The following is a 14,437-nucleotide window of genomic DNA, read 5'->3' on the forward strand; positions in this document are numbered from 1 at the left end:
TAAATCATTTGTGTGTTGACTTTTTGATCCAGGTTCCTTTAAGGATTCATCACATAATAATATTAAGTGCATCTTAACTTTTAAGATCTACAGGTTGAATTCTTTGTGAAATACCTCCCAGATGTTTTCCAACTGGAAACATCTATTGTGTCATCATAAGAGCTTGTGTGATGAAAGAACAACACTGTACATATTTTACTTGCATTTGTGCCAAAGGTTCCAAACAAGTGGATGTGCCAAAAGTTTGACAAAGTTGAGTACCATTGAGATCACCTGATTGCCAACACAAACAGAGGCTTGAAATATGGGACCCTTGAACTCATTATCTTGATGATGTATACAGGCTGTGATAATAGAAATAAAACCATATTTGTTATGGATGGACAGACCAAAATGAACTTGGCATTGCCTCTGAGATAAGGTGGTTACCACTGTACTTCAGCACTCTATTACCAGTTGCTGGTTTAGATTTTATATACCTCAAAGCAGTGTGTGTGTTATCAGCCTAGTACTTGCAGATTTGCATGAACAGTGAGTGTATTAGTATAGAATTTGTCTGTTTCCTCACAAATGCATGGTAAGGATACACCTGGGAGGTCAGGCAGACCTCAGAGTGGTAGATACTCGTGTTATATAGATTTGATATGTGATGAGTGTAGACTCCAAATCTGCACTAGTTTTGAAGAAGGGTACCTTTAACATATCTGTCAGACTTGAGATGATAAGGTATTCTGTCACAGTAAATATTCTAAAGTTATCAAAACATATGTATTCAGTATGGCTTTATTTAATGCTTCTAAAGGCTTCTTACTCACAGCCTGTATCAACTTTACTAACAGCAGCCTGCGTGATATCAGTATCTTTTGAATGAAAACAATGCAGTTGGAAAGATAGAAGCAAACCAGTTACTTTGTCTGTAAATTTTGGTGTCCAATTCAGGGAATATTCTGAGCAGTCGTCTCCCACTTAAAGGGAAACATCATGCTGCCATTTACGTCCAAGTCCACGACCAGTTCGTATTACGACAACAACAAGGCCCGGCGACCTCAGTCCTGTTGGAGGGTAAGTGTTCATGCAATGAAAGAACAGATGCCAAGTACTAAAAGTAAATAGAATCTGGAAGCTTTCGTGCTAGAGTCATAATTTTAGTCCAGCCGAGAGAGTGCAGCTCCCCTGCTGCCCGTCCAACAAGCTCGCAATCAGAGACATTTTGTTAAAATCAGCTTAAAAGTCGGTGAACCTATAATTAGTACCAACTGGGGGGTTCAGGGGAGTCTCCCGAGGAGAAATAAATGTTTGATTACCTTCAAATTATAAATACACAAAAAGAGTGGCCTTTCATCACGTTTCAGCCTATTGATTGCTTTTAATAGGCACATATGCAAAGCAAATGAAGTATATGCAGTGCTTGTAGCAGTCCTCAATTTTTGTTCTCTTTTCTATTAAAGTCAAGAAGAGCGTGATTGGAAATATCATCTTTTAAAAATAACAGCTCAAACTTTTGTGGGATTTCAGATATGGAGAAGACTGCCGAGACTCCAGAGGCGAGTGGCCACGCTGGTGCTCCTGCTTTGCCTTATGTGCAGCTTCTTTGTCTTCAGACATTTCATGCCAGACACCCTGGGCAGCTACCTGAGCCTCTCCAGAGATGACCGGGACAGAGCGGACCCGGTAGGGGGTCTGATGCCGCCGGACATTGGTCCGGCCGATGGAAAGGAGGGAGAGAGGGATGTTTTCGTGTATGGAAATGAAGGAGATTTGATTGATAAAATCAAGCAAAACACCAAGGACAAGGTAAGTTGGTTGTGGGTTTTTGTTTGTTTGTTTGTTTGTTTGTTTGTTTGTTTGTTTGTTTGTTTTTTGTTTTTTGTTTTTTGTTTTTTTTACCCTTCTAGACTGGAGGGGGGGGAATTTATCATAGAAGTTGTGGTCTTTTTATCATTGAATTGGCCCCTCTGAATTTCATTGAATGTCTTTTATTGAAGGAAGAATTAGATGGAACTGGTTAAAGTCATGAAATCTGCAGGAAATCAGAAAGAAAGTTAACAACACATGTCCATGTGAAATAAAAATAGGAATAAAAATCTTCCAAAATATGTTGCCAATTTGCAAATCAGTAATAAATCTAGCATTCTTAATGTTGTATGAGTCTTTTACAAATTATACAAACAAAACAAATAATAGCACATTACCTATGAAGTACCACCCTTCCCCTTCCCCCCCCCCCCAAAAAAAAAAACTTGGGGGGGGGGGGTGCCTGAAAATGATTTTAACAATCGGTCCACAAGTTTTGCAGAGTCTTTGTTTTTATGTAGCCGTAGTCAATGCCATCCAATGAATTCTTAGGAAAGGCAGGAATTTTATTCACTCAGTGAATGGGTAATAAGGACTGATTTTAAGCAGACTTCCTCCTAACATGTGGATATGATTGTGAAATTTCTGCACACATTGAAAAACTATTGATGAGTGATTTTTATTTCAATGTTGTAATGAAGACTGTGAACCTTGGTGCTTAAAGCATATATTCCAATTATGGATATCACAATTTCTCCATGAACCCTTGTCTGTCCATCTCCCATCAGGATCAGCCGGGTGGTGGGAGGCCAGGGAAGCGGGGACCACCGAAGCGCCTGAGAGAGAACGGCAATCAGCAGAAGGCGGGCGGGGACAGACAGGGAGAGGGCCCCGATGATGAGCTACCCCAGCTGGGCATCCAGGTCCCGCCCGACGTCGTCAAAGAAGGGGTGAGCAATGAGGACCATTTCCATGACGAAAGCGAAGACGATGGCGGTGGCGATATAGATGACGATGATGATGAGGAGGAGGAGGTAGAAGAGGGCGCAGAGCATGATGGCATTGGCCCTGAGGACGATGATTCTGATGTTGGTGCAGCCGCAGGCGCACCAGGGGTAAAGAAACCTCCGTGTAGACCCTCCTACACATTGAATGCAGCCATCCCTTTATGTGTGCATATGAATATGCATTTGTGGTCTGTCTGTGGTATCTTACATGATACATCCAATTCTCTGTGTTTTGAATAGTACATTGTCTCGGTTGATTTACCCCAAGTTTAGACTCCTTCTAGCATTTCATATCTCCCTTTTTCCTTTCATGGTGCTTTGTTTGTCTCCTGGCCTTGGTCAATTTATTGGTGCCTTTCCATCTGGTCTGTCTGCAGTATTCCTTTCATTCTTATTATTACGAGGAATTCTGTTCTCTTACAATGTCTTCCTCTTTCCCGTTGCGCCCTTTTTTCAGATTAAGTCTTATTGTGTTTGTGATGTTTCGTGGTATGTCAGACTTTTCAATGGTCAAACTTGAGATTCTCATGCAACACTGCTGAGATATGTATTTAGTTTGTCCCTGAACCATTATTTTTCTTGGGATAAAATGATTGTATTTTAGCCACTCGAGATGTGAGTCTATGGTTTCTACTTTGATTGGATTTTTAGAGTGGACCAAACTAATGCCAAATACTCTGTGATACGATGACCTTTTCTTCTGCTTCCTTTTCTTTGTCCATCATCTTTCAGTTTTGCTGGATTTTGCTGATTTTCGTTTTAATTTTTTTACTGGAGTTTCCGCGTGTGCTTGCGCTATTGGGTAGCAGAAAATGAGTGAATTCAACTCGGAGAAAACTGCAAGATTACGTCAGGCATTCAGTTTTCGTATGCCACAGGTGGTAGCTTGTGATGTAACATTTCTGTGTATTTCTTGAGACGAGAATTTGAAAATGTGTTACAATATCTTTGTGGAAAAATAAGGAAGAAATATGAGAAGATTTGGAGTTTATAGATGGATAGACCTTTTCTCAAAGCTCTTTACACGTTGTTCAGTTTCATTTAAAAATCAATAACTATCTAGGAATTTGCACCAAATTTGATTTCAAACTACTAAAGTCATAATCAGTGAGAATTTTCAGTGTTTATTTTCACTTCATTCTAGTCTATCAGGGTGCAGAATGTTTTGCAGTACTCTTCATTGTCAATTGTACATTCACAGGCTGGTGCTCTTTGCCGATTAGTACAGCTGTCTTGCAACTGATTTTCAATGAAAGGAGATTGATTAATCCCCCTAAATCTTGAAACTGACTGTCAATGAAAAGAGATCATTTAATCCTCCTAAATCTCTATCACCCAGCAGTTGCCTTCATGTGGGACTGCTGCGTCATCAGTATCATGACACTGTAGTGGTTAAAGGTGCTGTGTAGCAAGATTTCTGGTTTGAAAATATGATCAGCATGTATCTTGGAATCTTCATGCTGCCAGAATATCTGATATCATGCAAATGTACGACGCTTTGAAGAACGTTAGCATCGTAATTCAACGCCAAATACTCAATATTTCCTGTGGACAGAAACATGAGAATAAACCATAAGGAAGTGGAGGCTATTTTGAAAAACAAAGACATGTAGAGGTAGTATATGATGAGAAAGAGAAAAAAAAATAAGCCATGGTGTTTACTGAAACAGATGATTTCAAGGAGCTTTCTAGAAATTTCAAGCATATTTCTTTTTTGTGAAGTTTGTTCAGTGGAGGAGGATGTTAGAGTTTGGTGGCAGAGACAAAAAATGAACAACAATATCTTCAATAAATTTGTGTCTTTTTGAGGGACCTAAAGAAATGGTTGTGATGAGAAATGAATGTTTTCCTACACAGAATATCTCAATAAAAAGAGATTAGTTTTTTTCTTGTTTTCATCTGATGCCCTTACTAATGATGAGTTTTTTTTTTTTTTTCCTCTTCATTAAGTTACACCACAGTGCTAGGGTTATAACACACTCTCTCTTTTTTTGGCTTCATTTTTCTCTGACACTTTATGTCCCTGGCTTTTTTTTTTCATTCTCTCTCTCATCTGGCAGGGGGTTGTCATTTAAGCCTGGATTATCATAATTTGTAAATTTGATTATCGTATTTTGACATGATCTTGCATGATTCTTTGTTACTTAGAATGCTTATCCCAAGAATATTATTATTGTTCATTTTACTTTAATTCTTATTCATATCCTCCTGTCTTATCTGTTTCAGTATACTCATCAGTTAAATTCAGTGTTAGAAAAAATAATCAAGTAAGGATAAACATTTTGTGTATGGAATGTAAACGTTTTGATGTTAGGCTAATTTGGTGTTGCTGATGTTTCACAAAAACATGCTTTGTTGACATTGTGCTTTTAGATTACTTATTAACTTTGCATACATTTCATTTTATGTTCTACTGTTAGATGCCTCCGAGCAATACAGTCTAGGTACGAAGCTTTTCAATTGCAGAGACTGCTGACTATGTAAAACCAAAATTATAGTTTGAAGGGAAGAATTTGAATTTGAACGATATTACTCATACTCGAAACACTTTTGAATATGAAGTGTATTTCAATCAGTGAAATTAATCAAATATTGACCCCTCCTCCACATTTTTAATATGAAACATATTCAAGGTGGTGAGATTACTCAAATGTTTGATGTTTAGAATATGAAATTATATCATTCAAAGTATGTTTCCCTGCGGATTACTTATCCTTTACAAGTAGCTGTCCTATATGGAAAGGAAAGGAGGTAGAGATGTGCTAACTTCAGTCCAGAGTCAAGATTGATTCATACAGCATTTGCTATTGTTGATAAATTATAAATTATTACTGTCCTCATTATCAGTAGTGATGATAATTATCTCTGTCATCAATGTTATTCATCACACAGTGTGAGGGTGTCCGAAAGGATTTGATTTATGTTATCGTACAGGGGCGGATCCAGGATTTCTGTAAAGGGGAGGCACCTTTACAAAATTAAAGGGGGGCGCAAGAGCCCCCCCCCCCCCCATTTGTTTTCTTTTTCTTTCTTTTGTTTTGACAAAAAGAAAGAGGGGGTGCACACCCGGTGCGCCCCCCTCTGGATCCGCCACTGTCATACTTTCCTTTATCATGTAATGTTTTTGAAGCCCAGTATCAAAGATGAGTGTTTTTTGGCTAACTTTGAATTCCATCACTCATCTCTCTCTCCATCCCATCCTATCCTTCAGGAGAATGACGACAAGGAAGTTGTCCTGCCAATGCCTGACGGACAGAAGGCAGGGAATGGAAATACACAATCACTCTATGGTGAGTTGGCCCTTTAACCCTAAAACGGCAGGGGGGGGGGGGTTGAATCAACCTCCCTCTTGACATTTTCCACGACCATTCAGCCACGCGAAATTTTTTTCCTATGTCGCTCTCTAATTTTTTACTTTCAAGTCTCGCACATCTTATGCCAGCATTTTGGCAAAAATCACACATACCGTTAGGATGCTGCATGACCTTTAATACATGCTGGTCAGACCAGAAATGGCTTAATAATGTGATTTTGTGTACAAAGTCAGGGTGAGTTTTCACTCCTTATTCAAAAAGATATGATTATTTTCACTTTCATTTGCTGAAATAAATTGATTTCAGTATAGTTATGCTTGAAAAAGGTTCTATGATAAATTTTGTGAAAAAATAACAAAAACAAAAGGTAGCAAGTTGAGGGAATGTGTACTTTCATGAAATATGAAATTTTGTGGAATTCTCTTTGTATTTTTTTAATATTGTTGTATACTGGGTATGTGTGATGTGGCAAACAGCAGTGCCTTCTCATCCAGCGATGGCTGCACCGGAACTTGAAATATTCACAACTTTTTACTAGATTGGATGATTTTCCTCAAATTGCACTGACGCATTCTAGTAATATTGCTGCATTCACTCAATTCACATGCATATTTGGGTTTCATTCCCCTATTATATGTTCCTCCCAACTAAACTCAGGGCCCAAGAATGAGAGGCAACGAGCCGTGGTAGATGCATTCAAACATGCCTGGAAGGCCTACAAGCAGTACGCCTGGGGGCATGATGAGCTTAAACCAGTCAGCAAGCGATACAGTGAGTGGTTCACCCTCAGTCTCACCATGGTGGACAGTCTGGACACGATGATCATCATGGGTTTGACCGATGGTAAGTGGGTTTGGGCTTGACCAATGGTAAGCAAGTTTAGGCTTGACCGATGGTAAGTTGGTTTTGGCTTGACCGATGATAAGCAAGTTTCAGCTTCTCTGATGGTACGTACAACTGTAGGTTTGGGTTTGACTGAATACCTAGATTTGGGCTTGACCAATGTAATTATGTTAGAGCTTGACCAGTGGTATTAAAGTAGGTTAGGGCTAGACCAGTGCAAGTAGATTAGGGCTTGCTGATGGTATGCGTTTGGGCTTTTCAGTATATGTTCACTTAAATCATTTTAATGAGGGCTGTCCTATCCAGGATTAATTGCAAACATGTCAAGAATGAAATTTAGGCCTACTTTAATCGATATTCAAAGTTTGTAATGTTGGCAACATAAGTGGAATAGCACTAAAGTTAAGCCATGCTTATATAACAATTTATCCCACCCTCAGGCCAAATAATGATGGTACACCATAGGTACTCTTGTTTGAAAAAGAAAAAAAAAATAGATTGAGAAAAATATGGTGAGAGCATTATTGAAGATTCATGAAATATATTCATCTTGTTGCTTGTTTAACAGAATTCAATGAGGCTAGAGACCACATTGCTAAGATGAGCGTGACACCAAACAAGGACGTCAACCTCTTTGAGACCACCATACGGGTCCTGGGAAGTTTCTTGAGTACCTTTCATCTGACCGGTGACACCATGTTCCTCGACAAAGCAGTAAGTATACAACAGCCCCAGTGCTTGCTGCCTTGAGATTTGGTAATTTACCAGTCTTCCATTTGAAATGTAGACTAATATTCCTGCATTTTCGTGTTTTTGTCTCTTTGTGGAAGAACTTTACTTGATTGATATCATGTTTGCCTTGTTTTACCTTCTCATGAAAAATGCATGATAAATTCTTATCCTATTTTGATGTTTCATATTTCTCAAAATGCCAGATTAGTTTTTGCAGGTTTTGTTATTTTTAAGAATGCAAAAAAGAAAACACAGCTATTTTCAAATTGGCCTGTTGATGATGGCTTTAATGTGTCATTTGAAAAATTTTTCCACATGAATGTGGTTTAAACTGGTGAAAGCCTCTGATTCAAAGTCCGTTCGAGAGTAGTGAACATGCCCTCCCACACACACACACATACACACACACACAAAACATCATATACTTCATGAACAGTGAGAGTGATTCTAAATCAAGTGACTTTAATCCAATGCTCAATCACTCTCGCATCATATCCTGCCACCTCCAGAAACAACTGGCCGACAGTTTGCTGAACTGTTTCAACAGCAAGTCGGCCATCCCCTTCTCGGACGTCAACCTCCAGACCGGCCACGCCCACGCGCCCCGCTGGGGGCCGGACAGCTCCGTGTCGGAGGTCAGCACCATTCAGCTGGAGTTCCGCGACCTCAGCTTCACTACGGGTGACCCCAAGTACCAGAATGCTGCTGACAAGGTCAGAGGTCATGAGGAAAACTTTAAAAAATGTTACTAAAATTGAGAATAAACATCTGTCCAACACCTGTGGAAGATTTTGATTATGTTTTTATTCTACACAAACATTTTTAAGTGAGTCCATATGTTTAGCTTGGCTAATAGATATTGTTTACGTGGAAATGAGATTTTGCTGATACATTTATGACTTGGATTTGCTATGCAAAAATTCAAATTAAGAAAAATTGTTTGTTAGGGAGGGTTTGGCAACATACCCCCTACAGACGTCTAGCCACAACAGAGTGAATGCTGGGATAATTTGATGCCTTCACAATGGATGCTTTTAAGTATGGTATCAGAATGGAATAATTGTTAGAGACGAGCTGATTGAAATCAGAAGAAAAGAGGAAAAATGCTTTGCACTGTGCACTACAGAAGAGAGAACTCACAGTTGGTCATTTTATGGACCATTAGTTTGGGTGTTCACTGACCTTAAAAGATTTGCATTTGATATGCCCTGGAATGCTGATGATCTTGTCAAACATGTTCAAAAGTAATATGTGATACAGTCATTAGTTCAGTTTGAATTTTTCTTAGTTAATGCAAAACATAGCAAAGTCTGTTTTAGTAGAGAATAGCGACCCAAAATATTTCTGTAGGAAAGGGTATATATTGTACATAAATTTAGATGGAATGTTGACCTGGGGCCCATTTCATAAAACTTGTCATCAGTGACAACTGCCACATTTCTATGACAAATTTGCTCTCAACCAATTCGCTGCAAGGATTTCAGTGGCTTGTCACATCTATGACAACTTGTCACTGATGACAAGTTTTATGAAACAGGCCCCTGAAATCATTGCTTGATGAGTCAACATCATACCAATCTTTGGAAATATCATCTTTTGAAATATTATAGTAGGCAGAGAATATTTTCAACACACACATGCAAGCACACACACACACACACGCACGTACTTATACTGTGAAACATGATATATTCGCGGCATGAATTTTTCGCGAATTGGAGCTGACGGCCTTTTTTGCAGCATGAAATTTTCGCGAACTGCTACTGGCATTCAATGCATATAGTGTGGACAAAAACTTTCGCGTGCATTTTAATTTCGCGAATCTTGGCGCTCGCGAAATTCGCGAAATTAAAATGCACGCGAACATCCCTCGTTTTAGAGTATTTCAACAATGTTTTGGTCACCATATACGTTTCTGAAATCAGGTCATGCAACATCTGCACGGATTGCCCAAGAAGGACGGCCTCGTGCCCATCTTCATCAACGCTAACTCAGGCCAGTTCCGACCCAACTCCATCCTGACGCTGGGTGCGAGGGCAGACAGCTACTATGAGTATCTCTTGAAGCAGTGGCTGCAGACCAGCAAGTCCGAGAGGAGGTAATGCGTTTTTTCAGACACTGAGTCTGGGCATATATTTTGTGAGCATAATATTTCACCAAATTGAAGTTGGACTTCCAAGACAATTTCGGGAGTGGCTGAATTTATGATCAAGAACCACACTGACAAAATGAGAAAAACAAATTATCACTTTTAAAGAGAAAACATAACAATTTCTCACCATGTAGACAACATACAACTCATTTGTGAAGTGAAAGGCAACAGTGGCGGATCCAAGGGGGTGCACCGGGCACACGCCCTTCCCCTTTGATTTTCTTTTCTTTTCTTTTTTCAGACAAAAGAAATTGTTAAAAAAATTAAAGGGGGCACATGCTCTCCCTTAAGTTTTTAAAGAAATCATCCTTGTCAACGGATTGTGGTGGCTCCAGAAAATTGTGCTGAAGCTTTCTTTTTACTTGCTTGTCAAACCTGGATGTGGCACCAGAAAAAAAAAATGCCCCCCCCCCCCCCCTTTACGGAATTCTTTGATCCGCCCCTGAGAAATATATTCACCAGTTGTTGCTATCAGTCAACCTACTCAATTTGTGAAAGAGACAGGGCAAGATATACAATGTATGCAATAATCCTCTCAGTGTAAGATGAATGTGAGAAAGGGGTCAGTTTTCTCTATATGAACAGGCTCTATCCAATGATTATAGTAAACCAATTTTGAAGTTTTTCACTGTGACTTCTTGAACTTCTTCCTTCATGGATCAGGTTTTATGATGACTACGTAGAAGCTGTAGAAGGCATAAAGAAGAAGCTACTTGGCCATTCAGAACCCAACAAACTTGCCTTCATAGGGGAACTCCATAGGGAAGCTTACTCTCCAAAAATGGTGAGTGAATGTCTAGAGGTAGTCATATCCACTCATTTTTCCATATTCCATCCTTTGCTGTTACTGTTTGCAGACATTTCAATTTGACAATCTTTCACTTTATAAAGTTAAGGTAATGAAAGATGCTTCTGAAATGACCTTGTTTCGACTTATGACCTTTGACCAGAGTTGCTAGAGGAAAGCAGTTGATATTATGTATGATTCCTGAATTGTTGGCATGAGTTGGAAGCCGAGATGTGCACAGTTCATAACTGATTATAATAGGTAGAAAGAGCCAGTCGTTCTTCAAAGTTTCTCGTTGTATTTCAGAAGTGAAGGTTCCACCAATTATTGAGGACACAAAGAGATACTTTAAGGCAAGAATCTTGAATATCCTGTGTCTTTACAAGTGATTTGTATGTGGCATTTTTGTATATTTCCACTACCAGCCTAATAATAATGTATGCGTCATATATTTAGTGAGTTTAAATTTTTGCGAATCAGGACTTCCCGACGATTTCGCGAGTGGTTAAATTCACATTCGTGGAGTACAGTACTGAACGGAGAAATGTGTACGTGCACCTCATTCATATCGGAATTTGTGAATAGCACCCGACTCGCGAAATTTGCGAAAATAACAACCTCACAGAATATTCAGCATGTACGGTACCACATGCTATTTGATATTGTGCATCTTGAGAATGAACTGAAAGAGACAAGAATCAAGGATTGTTTAATAAATGTTCAAGTTGATGGGTGATGAGTGATTACAGGGAAATTATTAAAGGGGACCTCCGGATGATTTTCAGACTTTTACATATGAACAACCATAAATTGGTTATACTGGGTACAGAGTTTGAGGATTTCATGTGCCTGGGATGAGGAATAAGAATGTTTTCAAAATTTATAACAAATCACAATGACCAAGGATAATGACTTTGCAGCCTCACTATAAGAATGCATGAGTAAGGGCTCATTGTAAAGGAAGCAAAACAAAAGAAGAAAGCATGCATAAAGTCTACACAGATGAACTTCTTAAGCATGTTGTATTGTAATGGTATTGCATTGCTACATTTCTGAAATAAATTGTGAGGCTCCTATGTTATCATCCCTGATCAGTGTATTTTGTTTTGGGTGTTTCAGAATACTGATTTCTCTGCTCAAGGACCACAATAAATTCCTCAAATCTATACATGAAGCTGTTGATTTATGTACTCCATGATGTGAAATTATGAAAATCATCTGGAATGCTCCTTTAACCCGCCAGTGTGTTGACCATCCTCCCCCCTGTAGGACGAGCTGGCCTGCTTCTTTCCGGGCACCCTAGCCCTGGGCCACAGCAACGGGATGCCTGACGCACACCTAGAGCTGGCCCAGGAGCTCGCCCACACGTGCTACCAGATGTATGCCCAGATGCCCACCTTCCTTGCCCCGGAGATCACCTACTTCAACATCCTGCCAGGCGCCACGGAGGACCTCAACATCAAGGTAGGCTGTTTTTCCCCCTTTCCCCTTTTGCCCTCAGCTTATTTTCATGGTTTGAAGTTGTTGTCTTTTTCTCCTCTTTCCCCCTCCTCCTTCTATATGATAGATGTCAGAGAACTTGAATAATAATGATAATAAAGTCTTCTTTATCTATGGTAGCCTCTTCAATGTTGCCACTGTTCTACCAGAGGGCCCTGCCATTATTATTGCCCTAGCGTTGCCAGGTACCCATTTGTACACCTGGGTTGAGAGGGATATTGTGGATAAAACATCTTGTCCAGGGATGTAAGCACTGGGCAGGAATCAAACTCGAGTCCACCGATTGGGAGTCTTATCCACTATGCCACAGCGTCCTCCCGGCAAAGTCCAGCAAAAGCTGTTATTTTCGCAAAGGTTTAATTTTTCTCGATTTTCGCAAACCACTGTTGGGTCACGAATTTAGCAAGACCGGAAAATATTCCCACCTGATGTTGATTGCAAACTGATGTTGATTGCATAATGCCTTTGTGCACTCAGTCGTATACTAAGTAGGGGTGTCTGCATGACTGTAGAGTAATGTAGCAGGGGGAACAGGCAGAAATTCAATTGCTTGCATTTATGAGAGCCAAGGTGTCAAATTGCGAAGCCAACATCTCGCAAAAATGTATGTGACCTCATTCAAGAAAATATCAGTACGCACAAAAATAAACAGCTTTTATGGTACTTTTACATCTATCATCTATTCGTTAGTAAAGCAAGAACATTGCTTTCAGCCCTCACTTTGCACAGAGTCATCCTTTTTGACAAAAACTTGAGTGTGGAGATTAATTGTTCTCACTGCTGTGGAAGTATTTATTTATTTATTCATTTTTTTTTGTGTGTGTAATATCTAGAGTCTGGTGTATAGAAAAAAAAAATTCCATGAGTTTTTGCTTGCCCTATCTGCATCTCCCGCAGCCTGCTGACACACACAACTTGCTGAGACCGGAGACCATCGAGAGCTTCTTCTACCTCAACCGCATCACCGGCGATGACTACTACCGGGAGTGGGGCTGGAAGATCTTCCAGGCCTTCGAGAGGTACACCAAGATCCCCGGCGGGGGCTACTCCTCCATCGGCAACGTCAAGAATCCCAGCAACGTCAGCATGCGGGACAAGATGGAGAGTTTCTTTCTCGGGGAGACGCTGAAGTACCTATTCCTTCTCTTCGGCGACGACCCCAACTTAATACCGCTGGACAAGTTTGTGATAAACACCGAGGCCCACCCACTTCCCATCAGAAATCTCGATGGGACCAAGGTGAAATAGTGCAATAGTGGCTTGAATCAGGAAGGACTACTTATTTCTTAATAGTAATTTTTTACATTGAAGGTAAGAAAAAAATATTTAAAAAAGAAATTAAATTCAAATCTTTCAGAAGACAGAGGTGTTTGGCAAGTCTGTGTACATAGTGAAGAGTTAAATGCTGAACATTCTGTCTTCTGAAAGATGGCGACGATCATACCAATGTTTTTTATTTATTGATTCGCGCAGAAATGTTGATGATTGTGGGTGACATTCTATGATGGAAATTGAACAAATTTGATAACCATCATAATTTGACGTCTTGATGATGCTGCCACCAATGATGATGGTGGCAGTGACGATGACGATGGTGATCGATATCAATGCAGTGCTACTTCTGATACGACAACGATATTGACGGGCCTGTTCTTGATGATGCTTAATCAAAGATGCTTCCAATCAAATGTGAATGATTAGTGTGTGCAAGCATGGCATGAGTCATGTGCTGAATTTGTCTGCCAGTGCTAGAAATGTGGCACATCATATTGTTTCTGTATGAAGGTGTGCCAAATGAAACTTAATTTTGATGTAACAAGGCACTGCTGGTGACAGTTTTGTGCTAAGTTTTTACTATGACTAATCATTCAAATATTGAAAAATAGTCATTAGACTTTACGATGCAAAATGTAAGATAGATATTTGTAATTATTAAATGAGGAAATTGAGGAAATGCTGCTTTACTAATTCTTGACAAAGCATCTCATATTTGTGACTTCGCACCAAAGTTTTTTCAAGGCAGTATCTTTAAATGGTGTAGTAGTTTTGAAAATAAATGATAATGACTCTGTGTGGCTGAGAAAAACAACCCCACTAAGTATCAAAACTTGTAACTGAGCAAAATTTGTGGATGTCTGTAATGAAGTCATCAGAAAGAGATTGTTAAATCTTATGTAGTGCAAACTCCTGTAATTTTTCAAATTCTGCTTTAGATGAATTGCCCCATATTTGTGTGGGGATACACTTGAATGATGAGCATACACTGTATAACCCAAAGGGTTCTTTTCACCTGTTCTTGATAGGCAAA

The 14,437-nt window shown here is 39.6% G+C and overlaps 1 protein-coding gene across 1 annotated transcript; it reads left to right on the forward strand.

Annotated features, from left to right (window-relative positions):
* Positions 1-981: 981 nt before the first annotated feature.
* Positions 982-13,786, forward strand: LOC140240885 (endoplasmic reticulum mannosyl-oligosaccharide 1,2-alpha-mannosidase-like). Its single transcript, XM_072320664.1, has 12 exons — positions 982-1,062; positions 1,516-1,794; positions 2,583-2,828; positions 2,868-2,909; positions 6,013-6,091; positions 6,773-6,958; positions 7,527-7,672; positions 8,200-8,403; positions 9,616-9,788; positions 10,506-10,626; positions 11,899-12,093; positions 13,027-13,786. Exons 1-12 carry the CDS (start codon positions 982-984, stop codon positions 13,375-13,377), a joined length of 2,103 nt encoding a protein of 700 aa, XP_072176765.1. The 3' UTR covers positions 13,378-13,786.
* Positions 13,787-14,437: the final 651 nt, after the last annotated feature.

The sequence above is a fragment of the Diadema setosum genome, chromosome 17 (assembly GCF_964275005.1).
Source record: "Diadema setosum chromosome 17, eeDiaSeto1, whole genome shotgun sequence".
NCBI lineage: Eukaryota > Metazoa > Echinodermata > Echinoidea > Diadematoida > Diadematidae > Diadema > Diadema setosum.